The 27,324-nt window shown below is 63.6% G+C and overlaps 3 protein-coding genes across 3 annotated transcripts; 1 reads left to right on the forward strand and 2 right to left on the reverse strand.

Annotated features, from left to right (window-relative positions):
* Window positions 1–633: 633 nt before the first annotated feature.
* RASIP1 (Ras interacting protein 1) lies at window positions 634–9,425 on the reverse strand. The gene is made up of 14 exons (XM_077789849.1): window positions 9,361–9,425; window positions 8,853–8,989; window positions 7,262–7,857; window positions 6,454–6,655; window positions 6,298–6,406; window positions 5,283–5,701; window positions 4,925–5,228; window positions 4,620–4,657; window positions 4,254–4,405; window positions 3,862–3,971; window positions 3,026–3,266; window positions 2,269–2,441; window positions 1,214–1,361; window positions 634–788 (listed from the first exon to the last, which is right to left on the reverse strand). The coding sequence occupies exons 2-14, from the start codon at window positions 8,984–8,986 to the stop codon at window positions 634–636; spliced, it is 2,781 nt and encodes a 926-aa protein (XP_077645975.1). The 5' UTR covers window positions 8,987–8,989; window positions 9,361–9,425.
* Window positions 9,426–13,901: 4,476 nt separating this feature from the next.
* Window positions 13,902–17,712, forward strand: IL11 (interleukin 11). Its single transcript, XM_077789850.1, has 5 exons — window positions 13,902–13,908; window positions 15,722–15,903; window positions 15,992–16,078; window positions 16,451–16,609; window positions 17,539–17,712. The coding sequence occupies exons 1-5, from the start codon at window positions 13,902–13,904 to the stop codon at window positions 17,710–17,712; spliced, it is 609 nt and encodes a 202-aa protein (XP_077645976.1).
* Window positions 17,713–19,354: 1,642 nt separating this feature from the next.
* LOC144248158 (branched-chain-amino-acid aminotransferase, cytosolic-like) lies at window positions 19,355–27,254 on the reverse strand. Its single transcript, XM_077789889.1, has 11 exons — window positions 27,203–27,254; window positions 25,670–25,720; window positions 25,056–25,256; window positions 24,183–24,293; window positions 23,330–23,449; window positions 22,693–22,853; window positions 21,882–22,024; window positions 21,038–21,123; window positions 20,327–20,467; window positions 20,009–20,083; window positions 19,355–19,435 (listed from the first exon to the last, which is right to left on the reverse strand). Exons 1-11 carry the CDS (start codon window positions 27,239–27,241, stop codon window positions 19,397–19,399), a joined length of 1,167 nt encoding a protein of 388 aa, XP_077646015.1. The 5' UTR covers window positions 27,242–27,254; the 3' UTR covers window positions 19,355–19,396.
* Window positions 27,255–27,324: the final 70 nt, after the last annotated feature.

The following is a 27,324-nucleotide window of genomic DNA, read 5'->3' on the forward strand; positions in this document are numbered from 1 at the left end:
CGGGAATTGGGGGGGGGGGGGTCTTGGCGTTAAACACACCCCAGAACCCCCCAAAAACCCCCAGGAACCCCTAAAATCCCCCCCGGGACCCCCAAAACCTCCCCAAAACACTCAAGGACCCCTCTAAACCTCCCCAAAATCCCCCCAGGACCCCTCAAACCCCCCTCAGGACCCCCCAAAATTCTCCCAAAACCCCCCCAGGAGCGCCAAAACCCCCCCAAGGGCCCCCCAAAACTTCCCCAGGACCCCCCAAAATCCCCCCCAGGATCCCCAAGGACCCCCCAAAGTTCCCCCAAAACCTCCCCAGGACGTGCCAAAATCCCCCAAAGACCCCCAGAATCCCCTCAGGAGCCCCCAAACCCCCTCGAGGACTCCCCAAAAATCCATCAGAACCCCCCAAAACCCCTCAAGGACTCCCCAAACCTCCCCAAAATTCCCCCAGGACCCCCAAAACTCCCCCAGGACCCCGACGTCACCATCACACCTTTTATTTTGGGGGAGGGGGTCACACACGGGGACCCCTCCCCACCATTGGGGAACCCCCCCTCACCCCCAGGAGGAGAATTTGGGGGGGGGGGGGGGATCCCAGAGACTCGGGGGGGATTCTGGGGGGGTCCCGGGGGTGTGGGGGGCTCAGGGGTCGGCGCCGCCCCCCTCGAGCTCCCAGAGGCGGCGGCGGATTTTGAGGAGGGGGCGCAGGAGCCCCCCCGGGACCCCCCGGCCCAGGCGGAAGCCGCGGGTGGGGAGCAGCAGCGGGGGGTGCTCGGAGAAGCTCTCGAAGATGTCACCTGGGGGGACATTTGGGGGGGATTTGGGGACATTGGGGGACATTGGGGGGCTTTGGGGGGGCCAAGGGGACATTGAGGAAGCTCTCGAAGATGTCACCTGGGGGGACATTTGGGGGGGATTTGGGGACATTGGGGACACAATGGGGGGTCACGGGGGTGACACAGTGACAGAAGTGACACACGGGTGACACGGGTAACACAGGGGGTGACACAGGGGGTGACACAGGTGACAGGTAGGTGACTCACCTGTGGCGGCCGCCGCGCTCTCCTCGGGGCCGGGGCTCCAGGCGGGCGGCGCAGGAGTGACACAGACAGGGGGTGACACAGGGGGTCACAGGTGACACAGGGGTGACACGGGTAACACAGGGGGTGACACAGGGGGTGACACAGGGGTGACACAGGGGTGACACAGGTAGGTCACTCACCTGTGGCGGCCGCCGCGCTCTCCTCGGGGCCGGGGCTCCAGGCGGGCGGCGCGGCGCGGCCGCGGCCCAGCCGGTAGTGCCGCAGGACGTGGTGCAGCTGCGCCGGCGACAGCGCCGGGAACTCGGCACGCAGCCGCGCCCAGGTGGCCTGGGGACACGGGGGGACACGGGGGGACACGGGGGGACACGGGGGGGACGCGCTGGCACCCGCCCTCCCCAGGTGTGCCCAGGTGTGTCCCCAATGTCCCCAGGTGTGTCCCCAGTGTGCCCCAGGTGTGCCCAGGTGTTCCCATGGAGCCCCCAGATGTGTCCCTAATGTCCCCAGGTGTCCCCCAGGTGTGTCTGGGTGTCCCCAGACAGCCCCCAGGTATGTCCAGGTGTGTTCCCAGGTGTACCCCCAGCCACCCCCAGGTGTATCCCCAGGTGTGTCCAGGTGTGCCCAGGTGCCCAGCTGTATCCCCAGGTGTGTCACCAGCTGTCCCCAGGTATGTCCCCAGGTGCCCAGGTGTATCCCCAGCTGTGCCTAGGTGCCCAAGTGTGTCCAGGTGTCCCCAGGTGTGTCCCCAGGTGCCCAGGTGTGTCCCCAGGTGTGCCCGGGTGTTCCCAGGTGTGCCCAGTTGTATCCCCAGATGCCCAGGTGTATCCCCAGGTGCCCAGGTGTATCCCCAGGTGTATCCCCAGCTGTGCCTAGGTGCCCAAGTGTGTCCAGGTGTCCCCAGGTGTGTCCCCAGGTGCCCAGCTGCCCCCAGGTGTGCCCGGGTGTCCTCAGGTGTGCCCAGGTGTATCCCCAGATGCCCAGGTGTATCTCCAGGTGTATCCCCAGCTGTCCCCAGCTGTGCCTAGGTGCCCAAGTGTGTCCAGGTGTCCCCAGGTGCGTCCCCAGGTGCGTCCCCAGGTGTGTCCCCAGGTGTATCCCCAGGTGTGCCCAGGTGTATCCCCAGATGCCCAGGTGTATCTCCAGGTGTATCCCCAGCTGTCCCCAGCTGTGCCTAGGTGCCCAAGTGTGTCCAGGTGTCCCCAGGTGTGTCCCCAGGTGTGTCCCCAGGGGTGCCCACCTGCTCGAGGCAGCCGCGGGGCGTGCTGAGCAGGTTGGCGGTGGCCGAGAGCTTGCGGAAGAAGTCCCCGGCGATGTCGCCGAGGCCGAGGGCGCCCAGCCCGTCCAGCAGCAGGTCCAGGTTGGTGCGCAGCCGCACGCCCACCCACCACTGGAAGAACGGCCCCGCGCTGCCTGCGGGTTGCACGGCTTTGTTAGCATGTTCTTTGCATTTTTTACGGATTTTTAAAAAACAATTTCGGGGTTTTTCTGGAATTTTTTCCGATTTTTTTCCCGATTTTTTTCCAATTTTTTACAGATTTTTTACAGATTTTTTTTCAGCTTTTTTATGGATTTTTTTTTTCATGTTTTTTACAGATTTTTGTTAGAATTATTTTAGGATTTTTTCAGATTTTTTGAAATTTTTTTCAGGTTTTTTATTTTTTTCACATTCTTTACCAATTTTTGTTAGGATTATTTTAGGATTTTTCTGGATTTTTAAAATATTAACTCTGGTTTATATTTTGGATTTTTAAAAATTTTTTTCAGGGTTTTTTTTTTGGTTTGGTTTGGTTTTTGGATATTTTCCAGATTTTTTTAGTGGCTTTTTTTTGTGGTTTGTTTGCAGATTTTTTCATATCTTTTTTCAAATTTTTTATAGATTTTCTATGGATTTTTTTTCAGATTTTATCTCCCCTGCAAATCCACCCCAAACCCCTCCAATTGCCCCACAAACCCCCCCTAAGCCCCCCAGTCCCCCCCAAGCCCCCCGACCGCACCTTTCTCCATGAGGGTGTTGAAGAGCGAGGCGTTGGAGAAGAAGAAGAGGTAGCCGAAGGTCTGCGAGGCCAGCTCGGGGTGCAGGCGGCAGCGGCGGCTCAGCGCCAGCACGGCGCCGAACACGGCCAGCGGCGGCCGCAGCCCCTCGGGGACCCCCCCCAGGTCCGGCCCGGCCCGCGGCTCCCCCGGCCCCACGAAGGGGTTGGTGTCCAGCAGGGCGGGCAGCGCCGAGTACAGCGTCTGGGAGGGGAGCAAGGGGTTAAACTGGGGGTTTGGGGGGATTTGGGGGGTTTAGAGGGGGCTTGGGGGGGATTTGGTGTCCAGCAGGGTGAGCAGGGCAGAGTACAGCGTCTGGGAGGGGAGCAAGGGGTTAAACTGGGGGTTTGGGGGGATTTGGGGGGGATTTGGGGGGTTTAGAGGGGGCTTGAGGGGGATTTGGGGGGTTTAGAGGGGGCTTGGGAGGGATTTGGTGTCCAGCAGGGCGGGCAGCGCCGAGTACAGCGTCTGGGAGGGGAGCAAGGGGTTAAACTGGGGGTTTGGGGGGATTTGGGGGGGATTTGGGGGGTTTAGAGGGGGCTTGGGGGGGATTTGGTGTCCAGCAGGGTGAGCAGGGCAGAGTACAGCGTCTGGGAGGGGAGCAAGGGGTTAAACGGGGGGTTTGGGGGGGTTTAGAGGGTTTATAGGGGATTGGGGGAGGATTTGGGGGGGTGCATCCGGGTGAATTTCAGGGTTCCCCCAATGAGTTTTGGGGGCCCCCAGGTGAAATTCGCGGTTCCCCAGGTGAATTTGAGGTTCCCCAGGTGAGTTTGGGGCCCCCAGGTGGTTCCGGGGTCACCTTGGTCAGGTAGTAGACGCTCTGCTGGAACGTGGACATGATGACCTCGTCCAGCACCCCCAGGGCCTCGTCACAGCGCTCCAGGTCCCGCTCCAGCTCCGGGCACGGCCCTGAATCCGGGATTCACCCCAAAACTTGGGATAAACCCCCAATCCCGCGGGATTCACCCCGAAACTGGGGGTCAGGCCCTAAATCCCGCGGGATTCACCCCAGATCCCATGGGATTCACCCCAAAACCCAGAATCAGCCCGCAAATTCCTCCAAGAATTCCCCCAAAAATCCCAGCATGGCCTCAAAACCCCAGTCCCTCCCAGTCCCTCCCACCTTACTCCCAGTCCCTCCCAGTCCCTTCCCAGTCCCTCCCAGTCCCCCCCAGTCCCCCCCAGCGCCACCTTCGATGTCCAGCTCTCGCTCCAGGCCCTGCAGGTGGCCCTGGGCCAGGTTCAGCAGCTCCACGGCGTTGGCCAGCCAGAGCAGCAGCGGCCGCAGGTCCGAGCTGACCCCGGCCAGGTCCAGCGCGGGCGGGGGGTCCCCGTCCGGGGGGCTGCGGGCACCCCGAAATGGAGGAGGGGTCCTGGAGGGGCTTTGGGGGTCTCTGGGAGGAGGTTTTGGGGGTCCCGGAGGGGTTTCGGGTGTCTCTGGGAGGAGGTTTTGGGGTTTGGGGTGGTTTTGGGGGTCCTGGATGGGTTTTGGGGGTCCTGGAGGGGTTTTGGGGGTCTCTGGGCAGAGGTTTTGGGGTGGTTTTGGGGGTCTCTCACCTCTCCGGCTGCCTGTCCCCGATTTCCTTGATCTTCTCCTGCCAGGAGAAACCAAGGGACCCCCTCAGTGCCCCTGTACGGCCCAGTATGGCCCCAGTATCCCTCCCAGTTCTGTCCCAGTATCCCTCCCAGTTCAGTCCCTCCACATATCCCCAATTTCCCGCTATTCCCCCCAGTCCCCCCGACATCCCCAATGTGCCCCAAATGTCCTCAATGCCCCCCAATGTCCCCTCATCCCCCGATGTCCCCAGTGTCCCCCGATGTCCCAAATGTCCCCCCGATGTCCCCAGTGTCCCCGCGCTCACCCAGACCGTCTCCCGCAGCATCCCGGCCACCTTGCCCAGCAGCTCGGGGAAATGTCCCGCCGGGAACTCTCGGGCCGCGTGGTCCAGGCACAGCCCCAGCAGGAAGGCGGGGGCCAGGACCCCCAAATCCTCCCCGGAATCCCCCCCGGGGGACCCCTCCCCAGCCTCCCCGCCGGGACCCCCGCCCAGATCCATGTCCAGGATGTCCCTGAGCAGCGTCCCCTCGTCCTGGGGCCGGTAGCGGAGCTCGGCCCGGGGGCTCTCCAGGGCCTCCCGCAGCGCGTCCCGCCGCTCGCGGGGGCTCCTCCCGCAGCCCGCGCACCCCAGGACCCCCAGCAGCCCCGGGGCCGCGCGGGGCGCCGGCACCCACGGCGGCCGGGCGCCCTCCCCGAGCCGGGGGTCTTTGTAGAGCAGCAGGACGTGCTCCCCCAGCCCCAGAAGGTCGCCGGGGTTGAGGGGCGCCCGGCGGAGCAGCGGGGACCCGTTGAGGGTGGCGGGGGCGCCCCGAAAAGGCCGCACGGTGGCCGAGGGGGGGTCCCCGCCCGGGTCGCCCCCCGCCCCGGCCTGCACCAGGCAGTGGCGGGGGAGGATGTCGGGGGCGCTCAGGAAGGTGTCGACCACCGAGAACGGCCCCGAATCCGATTTTGGGGGGGCGTCGGGGGTCTCCGGGGTGGGAGGGGGGGTTTCGGGGCAGCCCCCAGCTTTGTCGGGGCCGCCCCGGCGCTCGGGGCGGCCGAAGATGTGCTGGGGACGGGTCATGATGTAAAGGACGAAGTCCTGGGGGGGAAAAGAGGGGTTCAGGGGGGAGTTTGGGGAGAAAAAGGGGGCTTTGAGGGGTAAAGGAGGGGATTTGGGGATGGCAATGAAAATGGGAAAATTTGAGGGGCCGGGGAAGCATTTCTGGTTCGTTTTTTTTGGGGTGGTGGGACAAGGAAGCCCCTGGCAAGGTTTTTTCAGGAAATCAGAAAAAGATTTTACTGATTTCCTGATTTCCAGGATTCCCGATTCCACCAAAGGAACTTTTATGGGTGTGGGGAAGGGGCTCAGGAAGAAAAGGGATTTTTTTTTGCAGAGATTTTGGGGTGATTTTGCTGAGTTTGAGGGCTCACTTGGAAGGGCCGGGGGGTCACTTTCGGGGGGATTTTCTGGATTTTTATGAATGTGGGAAGGGGGATCAGGAATAAAAGGGGATTTTTTGGGAGCGTTTTTGGGGTGATTTTGCTGGGTTTGGGGGCTCACTTGGAAGGGCTGGGGGTCACTTTTCGGGGGGTTTTCTGTTTTTTTAAGGGTGCTGGTGGGGGGGGGATGGTCAGGAAGAAAAGGGGGTTTTTCTGGAGCGTTTTTGGAGAGGTTTCCTGGGTTTTTTTTCTCACCTCCTTGCCGTAACCCTGCAGCAGCAGGAAATAGGGGCGGTCCCGGGGGGGCTGGATCAGGCACTGCGACAGCAGCTCCAGGCTGGGACCCCCGTCCCCGGGGGGCGTGCCGGTGTCCGGGGGGTCCCCGGGGGTCCCGGGGGTCCCGTGGGGGGGGTCCCGGCGGCGGCGTCGCCCCCCGCCAGGCTGAGGGCTTTGCGCTGCCGCCGCCGCGTGCTGAGGTTCATGTCGCTGATGCTGCGGCGCATGGAGGGCGCGGGGTCCCGGGGGTCCCGGGGGTCGCGGCCCGGGGCCGCGGGACCCCCCGAGGCCGCCCGGGAGCGGTTCCGGTGGAGGCGGCGGGGCTGGGCGGGCAGCCCTGGGAAAGAGGGGGGACAAAGGGACAAGGACGGGGCAGGTCGGGGGCGTTCGGGAGGGGGACGCGCGGTGGTGGCACCGTGGGAATGTGGGGAGGGGGCTTGGGGAGGGGGATAAGAGGGGGAGTTTCCCCCCCCCACCCCCGCGGGGGACTTTTCAGGGGTGACAGTAACGGGGACACGACGAGAACAGGACCCCGATTAATTATTTTGGGGGTTTAGAGGGGATTTGGGGGGGGGGTTTGAGGGAATTTTGGGTGTTTTGAGGGGATTGGGAGGGATTCGGGAAAGTTTGGGGGGATTTGGGGGGTTTAGAGACAATTTGGGGGATTTCAGTGTTTACAGGGGATTTTGAGGGGTTTAGAGGGGATTTTGGGGGTTTCGAGGGGATTTGTAAGGGATTTTGAGGGTTTAGAGGAGATTTAGGGGGGATTTGGAAGGTTTAGAGGGGATTTGCAGCGTTTAGAGTAGATTTGGGGGTTTTAGAAGGGATTTGGAGCGGATTTTGGGGTTTCGAGGGGATTTGGAGTGACTTTGGGTGGGATTTGGCGTTCAGCAGCCCCCGCTCCAGCGTGGCCACCACCCCTCGGGTCCCGGTAGCCACTCACCCGCGCTGTCCCCGTCGTCGTCCCCCGCCCTCTCCAGGTCCTGCCTGCGGCGGATCTCGAAGCGCCGCGACCACCCCGCCTTGGGCTTCCAGAGCTCCTGCAGCACCAGCGGCCGCTCCCAGTCGCCCACCTCGCGCAGGTGCTCGCCCTGCCACCCTCCTCCTCCTCCTGCTCCTCCTGCGGGCCGCCCCACGACGTCGCAGAGGGCGAACTGGCCGAAGTCGTCGGGGTCGAGCCCGTAGCGCTCCAGGGCCTCGCGGACCAGCTGGCGGGCGCTGGAGCGCGGCGTGGCCAGCACGCTCTTGTAGTTGGCTCCTCGCGAGATGGCCCCGCCGAAGATCTTGAGGATGCAGGGCGGCTGCTGCGGGCCCGCGGCCGCGCCCAGCAGCTCGCCCGGCGGCTCGCGGAGCTCGGCCAGCTTCTTCTCGCTGGCCCAGCGGCCGGCGCTGCTGCCGGCGGCGCTGCCGGCGCCGGTGGCGCGGTGGAAGAGGTGGGACAGGCGCTTGTGCCGCGGGGGTTTGGCTTTGGCCGCGGCCGCCGAGGGGCGGGGGTCCGAGGGGTCGCTGGCGCGGCTCGGGGTGTCCGAGGAGGTGGAGCTGGGGAGGGGGAAAGGGGGAGAAGAATGGAATTAAAGGGGGGGAAATGGGGGGGAATGGGGTTGAGGAGGGGGAATGGAGGACAAAAGGGGGTTCAGGGGAAAAAACGGGGGAAATGGGGTAAAATGGGGAAATGGTGTTCAGGGGGGAAAATGGGGGGAAATGGGGTTGAGGAGGGGGAATAGAGGCAAAAGGGGTTCAGGGGAAAAAACGGGGGAAATGGGGTAAAATGGGGAAATGGTGTTCAGGGGGGAAAATGGGGGGAAATGGGGTTGAGGAGGGGGAATGGGGACAAAGGGGGTTCAGGGGAAAAAACGGGGGAAATGGAGGAAAATGGGGTTTGGGGGGAAAATGGGGTTGAGGAGGGGGAATAGAGGCAAAAGGGGTTCAGGGGAAAAAACAGAGGGGAAATGGGGTAAAATGGGGGAAAATATGGGAGGTTAAATGGGATTAAAGGCAGAAAGAATGAGGGGAAATGGGGTTGAGGAGGGGGAATAGAGGCAAAAGCGGTTCAGGGGGAAAAAACGGAGGGGAAATGGGGTAAAATGGGGGAAATGGGGTTCAGGGGGAAAATATGGGGGGGTGAATGGGATTAAAGGCGGAAAGAATGGGGGAAATGGGGTTCGGGGGAAAAAACGGGGGGAAATGGGGCTCAGGGGAGAAAATGGGGAAAAACAGGATTAAATGGGGGGAAATGAGGTTCAGGGGGAAAAACAGTGGGGAATAGCATTAAAGGGGGGAAATGGGGTTAAAGGGGGAAAAATGAGTCAAAACCGGTTTAAGGGGGGAAAATGGGGGGAAATGGGATTAAGGAGGGGGAAAAGGGGATTAAGGGGGGGAAAATGGGGGAAAAAAACCCAAACAGGTGGATCTGGGCAGGAATAGGGGGGTTGGGGGGAATGGGAGGAAGAAAGGGGGAGAAGGGAAGGGGAAAACCCGAGCAGGTGGATCTAGGGAGGGGATTTGGGGGCACTCGGGGGGCTTTGGGGTCGCACCGGACAGAGCCGGCACTGGGCCAGCGGCGGCTCATCTTGGCCAGGCGTTTTTTGGGGGAGTTGATCCAGAGCCCCACGGGGAAATGGAGCTTCCCGAAGCGGGGCGAGCCCTCCTTGCGCTCCTCGGGAAGCATCGTCTGGGGAACAAGGGGAGAAAAAAGGGGATTTTGGGGCACCCTCCTGAGACCCCAGCTTCCAGCAGCACCCGAACCCGCAATCCCAACTCTGACCCTCACAGAACCCCTTTTCCCACCTTTTTTCCCCAAAAAACCCCCCCAGGACCACCCAAAGCCCCCTTTCCCACCCTTTTTTCCCCAAAAACTCCACCCAGGACCACCCAAATCCCCCTCTCCCACCCTTTTTGCCCCCAAAACTCTTTTTTTTTCCCTTCAGACTCCACCCGGGACCCTCCAACTCTCATTTTTCTTCCCTTTTTCTGCCCTTTTCCCCTCTTTTCCCAGCCTCAATCCCCCCAGCCCCCTTTTCCCCCCCAGAAGCCGCCCCTTACCCCGGTGCCGGCTCCCCGCGGCCGCTGCGGTGCCGAATTCCCAAAGAATTCCCGAAGAATTGCCAGTCCCCGGTTTCCCGGGGGGGGGCAGGAAGGGCCGAGCCGGGCCAGGAAATCGGGGTGGGGGGGCCGGGAAGGGCGGGGGGAGGGGAAGGGCACCGGGGGGGGAGGGGAGGGGAAAGGGAGCCCCTCTCCCCAAACTGGGGGGTCCCGGGACCCCCCAGAGGGACCCCAGACCCGCCCAGAGAGACCCCAGACCCCTCCATGTCCCCTCAGAGAGACCCCAGCCCCCCACAGACCCCTCTGGGTTACCCCAGACCCCTCACAAACCCCTCCATGTCCCCTCAGGGTGACCCCAGACCCCTCAAGTGACCCCAGCCCCTCACAAACCCCTCTATTTGTCCTCCATGTTCCCTCAGGTGACCCAAACCTATCACAAACCCCTCCATTTCCACTCTGTTTCCTCTCAGGTGACCCCATTCCCTCACAAACCCTTCACAAGCCCCTCCATTTCCCCTCAGGTGACCCAAACCCCTCACAAACCCCTCCATTTCCCCTCCGTTTCGCCTGAGATGACCTCAGCCCCTCACAGGCCCCTCACAAACTCCTCAGAGTGACCCCAGCCCCTCACAGGCCCCTCACAAACCCCTCAGAGTGACCCCAGTCCCTCCCAAACCCCCTCTATTCCCCTCCATTTCTCTTTTATTTCCCCTCGGGTGACCCCAGCCCCTCACAGGCCCCTCACAAACCCCTCAGAGTGACTCCAGTCCCTCACAAACCCCTCTATTCCCCTCCATTTCTCCTTTATTTCCCCTCAGGTGACCCCAGCCCCTCACAGACCCCTCACAAACCCCTCAGAGTGACTCCAGTCCCTCACTAACCCCTCTATTCCCCTCCATTTCTCCTTTATTTCCCCTCAGGTGACCCCAGCCCCTCACGACTCCCCCCCGAGTCCCCCTCCCTCAGAGCCAGGCCCCACCCCCTCTGCCCACGCAGCACGCTCATTGGCCGAGCGTTTCCCGCCTCGCCGGGTGCAAGCCAATCAGAGCAAGGAAGGACAACTAAGGGGGTGGGGCCGGCAGGTTTTGGGCGGGAAGAGAATTGACCAATCAGAGCGCGCTTACTTTGGCCACGCCCCAGAAGTACATTTAAATAAACCACGCCTTAGAGCCACGCCTCTTCAGTGAGACCACGCCCTTCGCCGTAGCCACGCCCCCTCCGAGCGGCTCCGCCGCGGTCCTAAAGCCCCGCCCTCCCAAAAAAACCCCAAATCGGCCCCAAAAACGAGCCCCGGAGCCCCAAAATCGACCCCAGCTCTCAGAAAAGGCTCCAAGCCAGCGCTAAAACTCCCTGAGAACCCAATTCAACCCCTTCTACACCCCTGGAGCCGCAAAATAGCCCTCAATGCCTCCCAAAACCCCAAACTGGCCCCCAAACCCCCAAGCTAATCCTAAAACCCCCAAACTGGCCCCAAAAGCGGCCCCAAAACTCCCACAAAAGCGACCCCAAGCCCGACTCCGCGAGCCCCAAAATCGACCTGGAGCTCCCCAAAAGAGCCCAAACTGACCTCAGAACTCCCCCGGAGCCCCAAAAAGGGCCCCAAAACCCCTGCCCGAACCCCCCAGGTCCCCTCCGGACCCCAAAAAATCTGTTCCAAACCCCTCGAAGGGTCCGTGGAGTGACACAGTGACAGTGACAGTGGCACAGTGACAGTGGCACAGTGGCACAGTGAACCTGACAGTGACAGTGGCGGTGCCACCCCGCTCTCCCCTGCCACCCCCCAGCGCTGCCACCAATGCTGTCCCCCCCCGTGCCCCCTATCCCGGCCCCACGAGCGATTCTGGGGACGCTGCCAACCCCCCGTGTCCCCCGTGTCCCCCACACACCCGTGTCCCCTCCGTGTCCCCCCCGTGTCCCCCCCACACCCGTGTCCCCCCGTGTCCCCCCCACATCCGTGTCCCCCCCGTGTCCCCCCGTGTCACCCCACACCCGTGTCCCCCCCGTGTCCCCCCCACACCCGTGTCCCCCCCGTGTCCCCCGTGTCCCCCCCACACCCGTGTCCCCCCCGTGTCCCCCCCACATCCGTGTCCCCCCCGTGTCCCCCCGTGTCCCCCCCACACCCGTGTCCCCCCCGTGTCCCCCCCACATCCTGCCCCGCGTCACCGCCTGACGCACGGCCCGGCCCGGCCCCCCCCACCCGGGGCCACCCGTGGCGACCGCGGTGACCACCGATCGTCCCCCCCCGGCCCCAAAAACCTCCCCGGATCTCCCGGGGGGGGGTCTGTGGGACATCGCGGGGGGGCTCCCCTTTTCCAGCGGGGCTTTTCCCGGGAATCGGGGGCGGCGGGGGGTCCGGGGGGGTCCCGGTGCTGACGCAGCGCGGCGGGGCCGGGGGGGCCCGGGGGGGCCCTGCGGCCGCCCGGGGTTTCCGCTGACGCCAGCGGGGCCCCCCCGCCCCCTTCAACCCCCCCCGAGCCCTTCCCGGACCGCGGGGACGGCACCGGGAGCCCCCCGCGACCCCTCCCCACGCGCGGGGCGTCCCCGGTCTCGGGGGGCGTCTCCGGTCTCGGGGGGTGTCACCGAGCCCGAGGGGTGTCCCCGGTCTCGGGGGGTGTCCCCGGTCTCGGGGGGTGTCCCCGGGACGGTCACGCCCCCCGCGCCGAGACCACGCCCCCCCGGGCCCGCCCCCCCCCCGGTTTTCCCTCCCCCCGCCCCCCACGGGGGGTCCCGGTGCTGACGCGCGTGGGGTGAACCGGGGGGGGGGGCGCGGTGAGACATCCCGGGGGGGGGGCTGAGTCAGAGCGGAGGGGGCCGGGGGGGTCCCCACGGCCACGCGCGACGGGAAGCGGCGGGGGGGACCCGGAGAGGCACCGGGACCCCCCCCGTGAGGGATTGGGACGCCCTCGGTTCTGGATCGGGATCCCCCCGTGAGGGATTGGGACCCCCACGGTTCTGGATCGGGACCCTCCCGGTGTGGGACCGGGAACCCCCCGGTTCTGGATCGGGACCCCCCCGGTGTCAGCCCGGTCCGGTCCAACCTGGTCCAGGTGCGGCCCCGGTTCAGGTGCGGGAGCGGCGCGGTCCGGACGGCTCCGGGAGCCCCGCTGGGGCCGGACCCCGCGGCGCCGCTGCGGGTTCGGGCTCCGGTGCCGGTGCGGGATCGGTGTCGCAGCGCGCAGATCCCAGTGCGGGGCCGATCCCCGCTCGGGACCGGTTCCGGGACTACCCGGTCCAGGTACGGTCCCGCTGCCGGTACCACCCGAGTGTTCCCCGTACAGCCCGGGCCAGGTTCGGGGCCGATCGCGGTACTGCTGGTCCAGGTGCGACCTTGCTCCCGGTACTCCCGGTCCAGGTGCGGTCCCGCTCCCGGTACTCCCGGTCCAGGTGCGGGACAGGTCCAGGTGCGCCCTGCTCCAGGTTCGGGATCGATCCCCGTGCCCCCCCGCTCCCGGTACCCCCGCTGCGGGTCCGGCGCCGCTCCCGGTACCCCCGGTGCGGGCTCGGCCCCCTCCCGGTTCGCCCCGGCCCCCCGGCCCAGGTGCGCCCCCGGTGCCCCTCTCCGCCCCCCGAGCCGCAGCACCGGCGCCGGCCACCGCCGCCCCCCGCGCCCCCCCCGCCGCTCCGCGCCGCCCCAGCCGGTGCGCGGGGGTCCCTCGGTGTCCGGGGGGGTCCCGGGGGGGTCGCGCGTGTCCGGGGGCCGCCGTGGGGGGTTTCGCTCCCCCCCGGGCCGTTGCTGAATGGAAAAGCCGTGACTCAGGATGTGTCATCGGCGGCGGCCGCGGCGGCGGCTCCCGCGGGGTATAAAGGGGGCGGGCGGCGCGCCGGGCGTCACGCGGGGACACCCGGACACGCGGACACTCGGCCCGGCCGCTCCCACGCGAGTGTCCCCCCGCACACACCCCACGCGGGTGGCGCCGGGACGCGGCCGTGACGGGGGGGACGCGGCGGGGAGGGGACAAAGTGTGAGGGGGGGTGCGGGAGAGAGAAAGAGAGGGAGAGTGGGAGCGTGTCACGGCGCGTGGGGACCGGCCGGGCCCGTGGGGACCGGCACGGTGCGTGGGGACCGTCCCGGCGAGTGGCGACCGTCCCGGCGAGTGGCATCGCGGCAGAGTGGCCGTGGCAGCGCGGGTAGCAGCGGGAGCGTGTCCTCCCACCCCGTCACGAGTGGGGACACGGCGAGCGGCAGCGTGGCCGTGGGAGAGTGTCACGGAGAGCGGCGGCGGTGTGACCGCGAGTGTGACAGCGGCGGCGCGGCCGCGGGGGCGGCGGCGTGTCGCGGCGCGTGGGAGCGGCCGTGAGTGGGGTCACGCCGCGTGGGTGAGCGCGTGTCCCCCCGCGCCGTGCCGCCGCCGCCGGTGACCCTGCCGCCACTCCGCCGGCGCGACCCTCCCGTGGGAGCGGCGCCCCGAGCGCGCCCGTGGGCGCCGGTGGGGCCGAGTGCGACCCCCGCCGCCCCCCGCCCGCGCCCCCCGCGCTCCCGCGTGGGTCCGGCCCCCGCCGCGCCCCGCGGGAACCCCGCGGAAGGACCCCCGCGTCCCGCCATGACACGTAAGTGCCGGCCGCGGACACGCGTGGGGGAGGACAGAGACCGGGCGACCCCCGTGGGGAGGGCTCGGGGACGATTCCGCGGTGCGTGGGGGGTGCCCGCGGGTGGCTCCCCTGCCCCGCACCCCGCGCGCCCCACACGCCCCACACCCCACGGGACCGGGCGCGTCCACCCGCGTGGCCCCGGGCCACGGGCAGCTGCGGCCGCGCCTCAAACCGCAAACGGCCCCGGCGCACCTGCCCGCCCGCGGCGGCCGCGCCCCCCCGGGACACGCGTGGGGGCGGCGGGCGGCGGGGAACACGCGTGGGGCTGCCCAGGTGTGAACGCGGCGGGGTTCGGCTGGCGGGGGCGGTGCGGGGGTTTGGGGGGGGGGATTTCGGGGATACGGGAGAGGCAGAGGGACCTCCCCCACCCCCACCGCTGTCCGTCCCCCTCCCGCCGCGGGTGGGCCCCCCACGCGCGGGGGCTCCCGCAGGTGCCGCCGCCGCCGCCCCTGACTCAGCCCCGCATCAAAGTTTCCAGCCGGGACCGCACAGGACGCGCGGCCGCCGCCGCCCCCCGCCCGCAGCCCCCACCCCAGCCCAGCCCCCGCCGCACCGGGCGCCGGGAGCCGGTCCCGGGAATGCCCGAACGCCCCAAAAATGTTCCCAGGGAACCCCGAATTCCGGGAGCCCCCAATTGCTCGGAGACCCCGAAGGCGGGGGAGCACGGTTCGCTCAAAAACGGAGCCCCGAATCCCGCGGCTCCCCACGCCCGGGAGTCCCGAACTCCCGGAGCGCCCAAAATCCCGGGAGTCCGAGGAATCCCCGTTCCCGGGAGCCCCCCGGCTCCGTTTTTCCCGGTCCACGAAGCCCCAAATCCCGCAATTCCCTCTGTCCCCGAATCCGGGCGTCCCAAATTCCGACAGCCCCAAAATCCGTGGAGAGCCTGGTTCGGGACCCCCAAATTCCCTCATTCCCTCAATTCCCGAGCCCAAGAGTCCCGAATTCTGACAGCCCCAAAATCCCGGGAGCCCCGGAATCTGGGAGCCTGCGGTTCCGTGATTCCCGCGATCCCCGAGCCCAGGATTCCCGAGTCACGGGAGCCCCAAATTCTGAGATTCCCGAATTCCGGGAGTCCGAGGAATCCCCATTCCCGGGAGTGCCCGCTGTTCCCGGTGCCGGGAGCCGCAAATCCCGGGATTCCCGCCATCTCCAAGAACGGGATCCCCAAATTCCGGGAGCCCCAAACTCCGAGAGCCCCGACATCCCCAACACCGCGATCCCGGCGGGGTCCCGGCCCCGGGAATCCCGGGATTCCAACGATCCCGGGACGCTGCGGTCCCCAGGAGCCGCAAATTCCCGGGAACGCCGGGCGGGAGCACCTGGATCCTCCAGTCCCGGCTCCCCCAGGAGCTCCGATCCCGGGATGGAGCCCCAAATCCCGGCATGGAACCCAAATTCCCCGCATCCCGAGAATCCCGGGAGCGCCGGGACTCCCAAATGCCGGGAGCGGCGTCCCGCGGTCCCCGGGATCGCCGAATCCCGGGAAATGAAGGATCCTCGTGACCCCCATTCCCGGACGTTCCCGGGAACGCCGGGAGCCCCAAAATCCCCCAGCCCCGGCATTCCCGGGATCCTCGGGATCCTCCATCCCCCCAATCCTGAATCCCCGGGAGTCCCGGGACGCCCCCAGATCCCGGGATTCCCGTGGCTCCCAAATCCCGGGATTCCCGTGGCCCCAGAATCCCGGGACTCGCTCTCAATCTCCCCTCCCGAGACCCGCGGGCTCCCCCCGCGCCCCGGGCCGCCCCCCACGCGTGTCCGTGTCCCGCAGGGGCTCCGTGGCGGGCGCTGCTGGCGCTGCTGGGGCTGTGGCCGGGGCTGTGGCCGGGCCCGGGGCTGGCGCTCGCCCCCCGCCCGCGCCCCCCGCCCACGGACACGCGTGGGGACCTGGACAGCGTCATCAACCTGGCCAAGGCGCTGCTCGGCGACACCAAAGCCTTCCTGGAGCTCCTGGTGGGTACCCGCGACCCCCGCGACCCCCGCGACCCCGCGCGGCGCGGCGCGGGCTGACCCCTCCCTTCCCAAACTCCTGTCGCGACAGAAGTCGCGATTCCCGGCCGAGGGGGAGCACAAGCTGGACTCGCTGCCCGTGCTGGCCATGAGCGCGCTGGAGCTGCCCAACATCCAGGTGGGGGCACGGGGGTCCGGGGGCGCTCCGCGGGTGGGGGGTGGGCGCCGTGGGGCCCCCGTGGGTCTGGGGTCCCTCGTGGCTCATCCGTGACCCCCCCCCCGGCGCCATCTGAGCGCCCCCAGACCCATCCTGAGCCCCCTCCCCTCTCCATTTCCGCTCAATGCACTTGAACGTTCTGAGCCTCAAAAACTCCCGAACCCCCAGAGCCCGGGGCCCACCTGTCCCACCTGTGCCCACCTGTCCCACCTGCACTCACCTGTCCCCTGTCCCCTCACCTGTTCCCCCTGTGCCCACCTGTCCCCCCTGTGCCCCCTGACCCCCTGATTCCCCCCTGACCCCCCGATGCCCCCTGACCCTGCCCTGCCGCAGGCCGCGGCGCTGCTGCCCCGCCTGGGCTCGGACCTGCTGCGGTACCAGCGGCTCCTGGAGTGGCTGCGCCGGGCCGGGGGCGCCCTGCGGGGGCTGGAGCCGGAGCTTGCGGCGCTGCGGGGCCGCCTCGAGCGCCTGCGGGGCCGCCTCGAGCACCTGGTAAGGTGTGCGGGGCGCGGCCGGGGCGCGGCGGGGCAGGCGGCGGCGCCGGGACTCGAACCCGCGGCCGCAGGCGGGGGCGCGGCTGGGGGTGGGCGGGGCTCTGCCGTGTCCCCAGCCCAGGTGTGTCCCTTTACCCCCTCAGGTGTGTCCCTGTCCCTCAGGTGTCCCGCCCCTCACTCAGGTGTGTCCCCGTCCCTTTGGGTGTGTCCCTTTACCCCCTCAGGTGTGTCCCTGTCCCTCAGGTGTGTCCCCGTCCCTTTGGGTGTGTCCTTTTACCCCCCCCAGGTGTGTCCCTGTCCCTCAGGTGTGTCCCGGTCCCTTTGAGTGTGTCCCGCCCCTCACTCAGGTGTATCCCTGTCCCTTTGGGTGTGTCCCTTTACCCCCCCCAGGTGTGTCCCCGTCCCCCGGCCGTGTCCCGCCGCTCGCTCAGGTGTGTCCCCGTCCCTTTGGGTGTGTCCCCCGCCCCTCCAGGTGTGTCCCCGTCCCTTTGGGTGTGTCCCCCACCCCTCCAGGTGTGTCCCCGTCCCCCGGCCGTGTCCCACCCCTCACTCAGGTGTGTCCCCGTCCCTTTGGGTGTGTCCCCCGCCCCTCACTCAGGTGTGTCCCTGTCCCTTTGGGTGTGTCCCGCACCCCTCCAGGTGTGTCCCCGTCCCCCGGCCGTGTCCCGCCCCTCACTCAGGTGTATCCCTGTCCCTTTGGGTGTGTCCCTTTACCCCCCCCAGGTGTGTCCCTGTCCCTCAGGTGTGTCCCCGTCCCTTTGGGTGTGTCCCTTTACCCCCTCCAGGTGTGTCCCCGTCCCCCGGCCGTGTCCCGCCGCTCGCTCAGGTGTGTCCCCGTCCCTTTGGGTGTGTCCCCCGCCCCTCCAGGTGTGTCCCCGTCCCCCGGCCGTGTCCCGCCGCTGGCTCAGGTGTGTCCCCGCCCCGCAGGTGTCGCGGCTGTCGCTGCCCCGGCCCCCGGCGCCGCCGCCGGCGCCGCCGCCCGCGCAGGTGACGCCGTGGGGCGCGGTGCGCGCGGCGCACGCGGTGGCGCGCGGGCTGCACCTGTACCTGGACTGGGCGGCGCGGGGGCTGCTGCTGCTGCGCCAGCGCCTGGCGCGCTGATGCATGCTAATGAATGCTAATGCATGCTAATGCATGCTAATGAGTGCTAACGATGCACCGACCTGGCCACGGGAACGCTGCCTGGGCACGGGCCTTGTCTCGATTTAATTGTTATTTTATTGGTTTTATCGTTATTGTTGGTGTTGTTTTATTGCTTTTATTGTTGTCGCTGTTGTTATTGTTTTAATTTTATAATGATATTGGTTTTTGTTATTGTAATTTTATTGTTGATATGATTATAATTTTATTGGTTTTGTTATTATAATTATTTCATTATTTTATTATTATTTGGATTGTTTTTATTATTTTTGTGATTATAATTTTATTAATTTTATTATTGTTATTATTGTTATTATTGTTATTATTGTTATTGTTTTATTATTGTTTAATTATTTTATTATTTTTATTATTTTCTTATTATTTTATTACTACTTTATTATTTTATTGTTTTATTATTTTTTCTTATTATTTTATTAATAATTTTTAGTATTTTTATTATTTTAATTATTTTTATTTTAATTATTATTTTTTTTAATTTTCGGTAGTATTTTTATTATTTTATCATTTTAATTATTAATTTTAATATTTTCATTATTTTTATTATTTTTATTTAATTTTATTATTATTTTTATTATTTTCTGTAGTATTTTAATTACCTTATTATTTTATTATTTTTTAATTTTTTATTATTTTCGTTTTAATTATTATTTTTTTTATTTTTATTTTAATTTTCATTGTTATTTTTTATTATTTTTATTACTTTATTAATATTTTATTTTAATTTTATTATTATTATTTTATTGTTGTTATTATTGTTATTCTCACAATAACAATAATAATATTATTTATATTTAATTACGTTATTATTTCCGTTATTATTATTTTTATTATTCAACCCCCCCCTCTAAGAAAAATCCTATTTATTGTCGCGGGGTGGTTTTTGTAAAAGGGGCCGGGCGGGAGGGGAAGTGGGAAAATAAAGGAGATTTTTGGAAAAAAACCAAAAACCAAAAAACAAAAAAAAATGGTGTCGGGGGCGTGGGGGAGGCCGCGGGTGTTGGGGGATTTCGGGAATTTTGGGGATTTTTGGGGATATTTGGGGTATTTTAGATATTTGGGATATTTGAGGGATTTGGAGATATTTGGAATACTTGGGGCATTTGGGATATTTGGGACATTTGGGGATTTTTGGGCCACTTTGGGCCATTTTTGGGACATTTTGGGACATTTGGCGGCCACGTCCCATCCAATCCCCCCCTCCCCACCCCCCAGCCCCCCTCCCCCATTAACCCCCCCCAATTAATTAATGAAATGGATTCATTAACCCACCATTAACCGTTGTTTATTATTAACGACCCCCGCTGACCTTTGGTGGGGGAGGGGTCCCGGATTTGGGGAGGGGGGTCCCAAGGCACTGGGGGGGGTGGGGGAGGGGCGGGACCCCCCAAATTGGGGGGAGGGACCCCAAGAGCGGGGTGGGGGAGGGGCAGCTCAGAGTATTGCACGGGGGGGAGGGGCTGAGCTGGGGAGGGGCTGGAGCGGATTCGGGACCCCCCCCCAAAAAGGGAGAGGGGGTTTGGGGTTGAAGGGGGGGGAGGGCAGCTCGGGGCCCCTCCCCCGTTTTTGGTGCATTTTTGGGGGGTCCCGGGACCCCCCGGAGTGTCGGGCGCTGTTTTTGGGGGGGTCACACGGGCTGGGCCCACGGGCTGGGGACGCGGCCGTACTGGGGGGGACAAAAACGGGGGGGGGGTGTCACAGCCCAGGACCCCCCCCCAATTTCCACTTTCCTGTTTTTCCTCATTTCCCCCCCAATTCCCCCAATTTTCCCCAATTCCCCCCCAGTTTTCACCCCAAATTTCCCCAATTTCCCCAAAAATTCCTCCAAATTTCTCCTCAGTTTTCCCCCAAATTACCCCACATTTTCCCCCAATTTTCCCACAATTTCCTCACAAATTTCTCCCAATTTTCCCAAAATTTTCCCCCAATTTCCCCTAAATTTCCTTCCAAATTTCCCTCAGTTTCCCCCCTAATTTCCCCCATCTTCCCCCAAATTTGCCCCAATTTTCCCCTAATTTCCTCACAAATGTTCCTCAATTTCTTCCAAATTTTCCCCAATTTCCCCCAAATTTCTCCCAATTTTCTCTTCAATTTTCCCCAATTTTCCCTTCAATTTTCCCCAATTTTTCCCCTAACTTTCCCCCCAATTTTCACAATTTCCCCCCAAATTTCCTCCAAATTACCTGAAATTTCTCCCCAATTTCCCCCCAATTTCCCCCGAATTTGCCCCAAAAGTCACCTGGATGTCGCTGAGCTCCCGCAGGAACCTCCCGGCCACCTCGGGGCCGTTCTCCATGGTGGGCACCGCGTGCAGCTTTTGGGGGGGCCGGGGGGGTCACCGCGACCCCAAAACGCCCCTGGGACCCCCAAAATCCCCCCCAGTTCCACCCAGAACCCCACAAATCCCCAAAACCTCCCCAAAAACCTCCCCAGGACCCCCAAAATTCCCCCAGGACCCCCAAACCCCATAACCCCCTGAACCCCCCCGGACCCCCCGAATCCCCCCGGACCCCCCGGAGCCCCCCAGGAGCCCCCAAACCCCCCCGGACCCCCGAACCTGGTCCTGGTAGAGGATCTCCCCCACGGGGCAGACGACGCAGGCGGTGCCGGCCCCGAACATCTCCCGGAGCCGCCCCGCCCGCAGCGCCCCCAGGACGCTGCCCATGGGCAGGGGGGCTTCGCGCACCTCGAACTCCCCCTGGGGGGCACATTCGGGGGGTCGGGGGGGCCCCGATGCGCCCCCAAAACGCCCCCGGAGCTCAGCGATCCCGAAATCCCAAAAAATCCCAGCCCAAATCTGCTCTGGGTCTCCCAAAAATCGCAAAAATCCTCCCCGAATCTGCTGCGCGTGGGCCAAAAATCCCCCAAACCCACCCCCCACCTCCCCGAATCTGCTTCGGGTGCACCGAAAGTCCCCCAAATTCTCCCCAAATTCCTCCCAGAATCCCTCCCCGTACCCCCCAAAATTTCCTGAATCGCTCCCAAATCCCCCCTAACACCACCCGACCCCCCAAATCTCCCCCAAATCCTCCGCAGACCCTTACCCGAGTCCTCCGGCAGCCCCCCCGGACCCCCCCAGACCCCCCGAACACCCCGGAACCCCCCAGACCCCCCGGACCCCCCAAGACCCCCCAGACCCCCCAGACCCCCCGAACCGCCCGGACCCCCCGAACCCCCCGGAACCCCCCAGACCCGCAGACCCCCCAGACCCCCCGGACCTCCCAAGCCCCTCCGAACCCCCCTCGCCCCCCGCCCCCCGCCCCCGCACCCACTGCCGCGCCAGCTCCAGGAGGCTCTGCCGGGTCACCCCGGGCAGGATCAGCCCGTCCAGGGGGGGCGTCACCAGCTCCAGCCCTGGGGGACACACGGGGGTGGGGGGGGGTCACCCCCTGAACCCCCCCACCCCGCCCGGGACCCCCTGACCAGCCCGGAGCCGCCCCCCACACGATCCCTAAAATTCCATAAAGTTCCATAAAATTCCCGTTTACCTCCGGGACCTCCTAAACCCCCCCAGCAGTCCTCGAACACCCCTGAAACCCCCTCCCAGCCCCCCACAGGACCCCCTAAATCCCCCTCAGGAGCCCCCAAATGCCCCCAGGACCCCCCAATCCCTCCCCAAATCCCTCCCCAAATCCCTCCCCAAATCCCTCCCCAAATCCCTCTGGGATCCCCCAACCCTCCCAAATCCCCCACAAATCCCCTCCAGAACACTCCCAGACCCCCCAGTCCCTCCCCAATTCCCCCTGGGACCCTCCAATCCCCCCTAGAACCCCCCCAATTCCCCCAATCCCTCCCAACCCCCCCTCCCAGGACCCCCAAATCCCTCCCAAAAGCACCCAGGACCCATCAAACCCCTCCCAACCCTCTCACAAGACCCCCCCCAAACCCCTCCCAATCCCTCCCAAATCCCCTCCAAACCCCCCAGGACCCCCCAGTCCCTCCCAAAAACCGCCCAGGACCCCCCAGACCCCTCCCAATCCCCCCCAAAACCCCCCAGGACCCATCAAACCCCTCCCAACCCCCCGAAGACCCCCCAAACCCCCCCCAATCCCTCCCAAATCCCCCCCAGCCCCCCCCGGGACCCCCCGGACCCCCGAATTTCCCCCAAGTACCCCCGTCCGGGCGCTCCCAGAAGACGAAGAGGTTCATGGTGCCCACCTCGGTCAGGAGCTGCTCGGGGCCGTGCAGCCACAGCACCTGCTGGCACCCGCGGGCGCGCGCCGCCTCCTGCAGCTCCAGGCACGGCCCGTAGTTCCTGGGGGGGCAACTCGCTTGGGGACCCCCGCAGAAACCCCAAAACCCCCCGGGAAAATCCCAGAGCCACCCCAAAAAAAAAACCCCAAAACTTCCCTGGAAAAACCCCGAAAGTCCTCCAAAAAAGCTCCAAAAGGTTCCCAGAAAAACCCCAGAACCCCCTTGGAAAAATCCCAGAGCCCCCCTGGGAAAAATCCCAAAACTCCCCCCAAAAAAAGCCCCAGAACTCCCTCCCCCCAAAAAAAACCAGAAATCCCCCTAAAAAAACCCAAAACTCCCCCCAAAGAAACCCCAAAACTTCCCCCAATCCACGACTCTACAGTGGTCAGCCCCTGCCGCAGTGGTCACTCCCTGATGGTCACTCCCCGATGGTCACTGTGGTGGTCACTCCCAGTGGTCACTCCCTAGCAGTCAGTCTCCCTGGTGGTCAGTCTGGTGGTCAGTCCAGTGGTCACTCCCAGTGGCCACTCTCCTTGCTGGTCACTCAGGTGGTCACTTCCAGTGGTCACTCCCTAGCAGTCACTTTCCCCAGTGGTCACTCCCCAGTGGTCATTCTCCCCAGTGGTCACTCCTTGCTGTCATTCCCCAGCAGTCACTCCAGTGGTCACTCCGGGGTCACTCCCCAGTGTCACCCCGGGGTCACTCTGGGGTCACCCCGGGGTCACTCACCCGCCCAGCTTGCAGTGTCCGGCGCCGCCGGGCCAGGCGCGGACGTGCCGCGGGTCCGCCAGGAGCCGGATGGGCCCGAAGCCCCCCGGGAAGTACGGCCCGACCGGACAGAGCAGCACGAACAGCAGCGCCCGCCCGGGGGGAGCCACCCCCAGGGTGGGCTGGGGGGCACGGGTCAGGGACCCCCAAAAATGTCCCCAAAACCCACCCAAAATCCCCGAAAACTGCCCCAAAATCCACCCAAAATGCCCTGAAAAAACCGCCCCAAAATCCAGCCAAAATCCCCTAAAACCGCCCCAAATCCACCCTAAAACCGACCTAAAATCCACCAAAGTACCCCCAGAAAACCACCAGAAAATCCACCAAAGTACCCCCAAAAAACCGCCAGAAAATCCACCAAAGTACCCCCTAAACCTCCCCAAATCCCCCCAAAATCCCCTCCATGAGCCCCCACCCCCGGGACCCCCGAAGCCCTCGGGACCCCCCAAATCTCCCCCAAATCCCACCGGAGCCCCCAACAACCTCCTCAAATCCCCCCCGAATTCCCCCCAAATCCCCCCCAGGGCCCCCCAAAACGCCCCAAAACGCCCCAAACCGCCCCAAAGGCCCGGCCCGGCCCGGCCCGGCCCCGCGGCACCTCGGTGCCGATGAAGGTGGGCCGGATGTAGAGGCTGCTCCGGGGGTCGCGGGGCACCCAGCGCCCCTCGAGCCGCACCAGCGCCCGGATGCACTCCAGCAGCTCCCGCGCGTCGAACTCCTGCGGGAAACTGGGAGCACTGGGACGGACTGGGAGCACTGGGAATGGGGCTGGGGGGGACTGGGAGCGACTGGGGGGGACTGGGAATGGGGCTGGGGGGGACTGGGGGGCACTGGGAGGGACTGGGAGCGACTGGGAGCACTGGGAATGGAGCTGGGGGGGACTGGGGGGCACTGGGAGGGACTGGGAATGGGGCTGGGGGGGACTGGGGGGCACTGGGAGAGACTGGGAATGGGGCTGGGGGGGACTGGGGGACACTGGGAGGGACGGGGAGCGACTGGGAGCACTGGGAATGGAGCTGGGGGGGACTGGGGGACACTGGGGGGCACTGGGAAGGTTTATTTTTATTTTCGAGGTTTTTGGAGGGTCTCGGGTTATTTTGGGGGGTTTGGGGTTATTTTGGGGGGGTTTTGGGGTTGTTTTTTGGGGGGTTTGGGGTTATTTTGGGGGTTCCTTTGGGGGTTATTTTGGAGTTATTTGGGGGGTTGTTTCAGGATTAATTTGGGAGGGGTTTTGGGGCTATTTTGCGGTCATTTTCGGGTTATTCTGGGGGGGTTTTGGGGCTATTTTGGGGGTTACTTTGAGGGTTATTTTGGGAGGGGTTTGGGATTGTTTTGAGGGAGGTTTGCGGCTACTTGGGGGTGGTTTTGGGGAGGTTTTAGGGTGGTTTTGGGGAGGTTCTGGGGTGTTTTTGGGCAGGTTTTGGGGTCCCTGGGGGGCACTCCCCACTCACGGGCAGGCAGACCCTGCGGGCCGATCTCTGCATCCTCTCCATGTTCAGTTCGGGGCGGAAAAGCCGAATTTTGTCGTCGTCGCCCCGAAAAGCCTTGAGCCCCTCAAAGAGCTGCGGGAGGGGGACGGCGGTTTGGGGAGGATTTTGGGGAGGATTTTGGGGTGATTTCAGGGGCTTTGGGGTGATCTTGGCTCCCCTGACCTCCACAGCGTAGTGCCGGGTTTGGGACGATACTGGGGGTTTTCAGAGTGTTTTCCAGCTGTTTTTTGGGGTGTTTTCAGATGATTTTGGGGTGATTTCAGGCTGTTTAGGGGCGCTGCTGACCTCCACGGCGTAGTGCGGGGTTTGGGATAATTTTGGGGTATTTTTCAGGTGATTTTAGGGTATTTTTCAGGCAGTTTTGGGGGGTTTTTCAGGTGTTTTTGGGGTATTTCTCAGGCTGTTTTTGGGGTGTTTTCAGGCTGGTTTTGGGGTGATTTTGGGCTGTTCTTGGGGCGCTCCTGACCTCCACGGCATAGTGCCGGGTTTGGGATGGTTTTGAGTTGGTTTTGAGGGTTCTCAGGCTTTTTTTTGGGTGATTTTCGGGGCGCTGCTGACCTCCACGGCATAGTGCCGGGTTTGGGATGGTTTTGAGTTGGTTTTGAGGGTTCTCAGGCTGTTTTTGGGGTGATTTTCGGGGCGCTGCTGACCTCCACGGCATAGTGCCGGGTTTGGGATGGTTTTGAGTTGGTTTTGAGGGTTCTCAGGCTTTTTTTGGGGTGATTTTCGGGGCGCTGCTGACCTCCACGGCATAGTGCCGGGTTTGGGATGGTTTTGAGTTGGTTTTGAGGGTTCTCAGGCTGTTTTTGGGGTGATTTTCGGGGCGCTGCTGACCTCCACGGCGTAGTGCAGCGCGGAGGCGGCGGGGTGCAGCCGCAGCTCCTGGAAGGGGCGGATCTGGGGGCGCCCCCAGCCCCCCGCGCGGCTCCACTCCACCGTCAGCATGTGGTCGGTGAAAACCTTCCCGAAGAGCAGCTCCCGCGGCGGCGGCGGCGCCCGCGGCGAGGCCGAGCGCTGCAGCTCCAGCTCCGAGGCCTGCGTTGGGGGGTTTGGGGGGATTTGGGGGGGATTTGGGGTCGTTTGGGGTGTTCGGGGTTTGGGATTTGGGGTTTGCTTTGGGGGGTTTGGGGTTTATTTGGGGGAGTTTGGGATTTGCTTTGGAGGGTTTGGGGTTTGCTTTGGGGGCATTTGGGGTTGATTTGGGGGGCATTTGGGGTTTGTTTGGGGTTTGTTTGGGGTTTGGGGTTCATTTGGGGGTGTTTGGGGTTTGCTTTGGAGGGTTTGGGTTTATTTGGGGTTTATTTGGGGGTATTTTGGGGTTTATTTGGGGTATTTGGGGGTGTTTCAGGGTATTTTGGGGTGGTTTAGGGTGTTTTGCAGCGATTTGGGGTTTATTTGGGGTACTTTGAGGGTATTTTTTGGGGGTGTTTTGGGGATTTGGGTCTCACCAAGAACGTGCTCTTGTAGCCGCGCCGGGGCCGCAGCAGCGTGGCCAGCACCTGGGGAGGGCAGCAGCGCCCAGTTCGGCCCAGTTCGGCCCAGTTTGGCCCAGTTTAGCTCCAGTTTGGCCCAATTCAGCCCAGTTTGGCCCAGTTCGGCCCCAGTTTATTCCAGTTTGCCCCATTTCACCCCAGTTTATCCCATTTTGGACCCAGTTTCCCCCACTTTGCCCCAGTTGTTCCCCATTTTACCCCAGTTTGCCCCAGTTTGCTCCATTTTACCGCAGTTTACCCCAGTTTGCCACATTTTACCCCAGTTTGCCCCAGTTTATCCCAGTTTGCCCAGCAGCGGGGGAGGCGTGGCCATGGGGGGGAGGGGTCCAGGCCCTGCCCTCCCCCTCCCCCCCCCGGCTGGACTTTGACCCCCCCGGAGCCACCACGGAGAGCGGCGGGACTGGGAGAACTGGGAGAGACTGGGGGGACTGGGGGGACTGGGGGGACTGGGAGAGACTGGGGGGCACTGGAAGCAACTGGGAGCACTGGGAGGGGACTGGGAGAACTGGGAGGACTGGGGGGATTGGGAGGGACTGGGGGGACTGGGGGGACTGGGGGGCACTGGAAGCAACTGGGAGCACTGGGAGGGGACTGGGAGAACTGGGAGGACTGGGGGGACTGGGGGATCTGGGAGAGACTGGGGGGGACTGGGAGATACTGGGGGGACTGGGGGGATTGGGAGGGACTGGGAGCTACTGGGAGAACTGGGAGACTGGGGGGACTGGGAGAACTGGGAGAGACGGGGGACTGGGGGAATACTGGGAGCAACTGGGAGGGGCTGGGGGGGCAGTGGGGGGGCACTGGGAAGAACTGGAAAGGCGTTGGGAGCACTGGGATGAGCACTGGGAGGGGACTGGGAGAACTGGGAGGGGACTGGGAGCCCTGAGGGGTCACTGGGGTTACTGGGAGGGGTCACTGGGAAGGTTGCTGGTGTCACTGGGGTTACTGGGACGGGTAACTGGGAGGGTCACTGGGGTTACTGGGAAGGTTCCTGTTGTCCCCGGTGTCACTGGGGTTACTGGGATGGGTTACTGGGGTAACTGGGATGGTTACTGGGAGGGTTACTGGTGGCACTGGGGTTACTGGAAGGGTTACTGGGAGGGTTTACTGGTGTTACTGGTGTCCCAGTGCCACCGGGACGGGTCACTGGGGTTACTGGGAGGGTCACTGGGATAACTGGGATGGGTCACTGGGGTTACTGGGGTAACTGGGAAGGGTCACTGGGGTTACTGGTGTCCCTGTCTGGGTTACTGGGATGGTCACTGGTGTCCCTGGGCTGGTTACTGGTGTTACTGGGAGGGTAACTGGTGTCACTGGTGCCCCCGCTGCCACCGGGACGGGTCACTGGGGTTACTGGGAGGGTCGCTATGAGGGTAACTGTTGTCACTGGTGTCCCTGGGGGCCCTGGCTGGGTCACTGGGAGGGGTAACTGGGCTGGTTACTGGTGACGCTGGGCTGGTTACCGGTGCCGGTGCCCCCCCCTCTCACCGCTCCGCCGCCCCGGGACCGCAGCGCCGCCGCCGCCATCGCTCCAGGCCCCGCCCCTTCCCCTCTGCGCCAATCGCAGCGCGCCGCGCCGCCCCGCCCACCGCCGCCCGCCCAATAGCAAC

The sequence above is a fragment of the Lonchura striata genome, chromosome 38, assembly GCF_046129695.1.
Source record: "Lonchura striata isolate bLonStr1 chromosome 38, bLonStr1.mat, whole genome shotgun sequence".
NCBI lineage: Eukaryota > Metazoa > Chordata > Aves > Passeriformes > Estrildidae > Lonchura > Lonchura striata.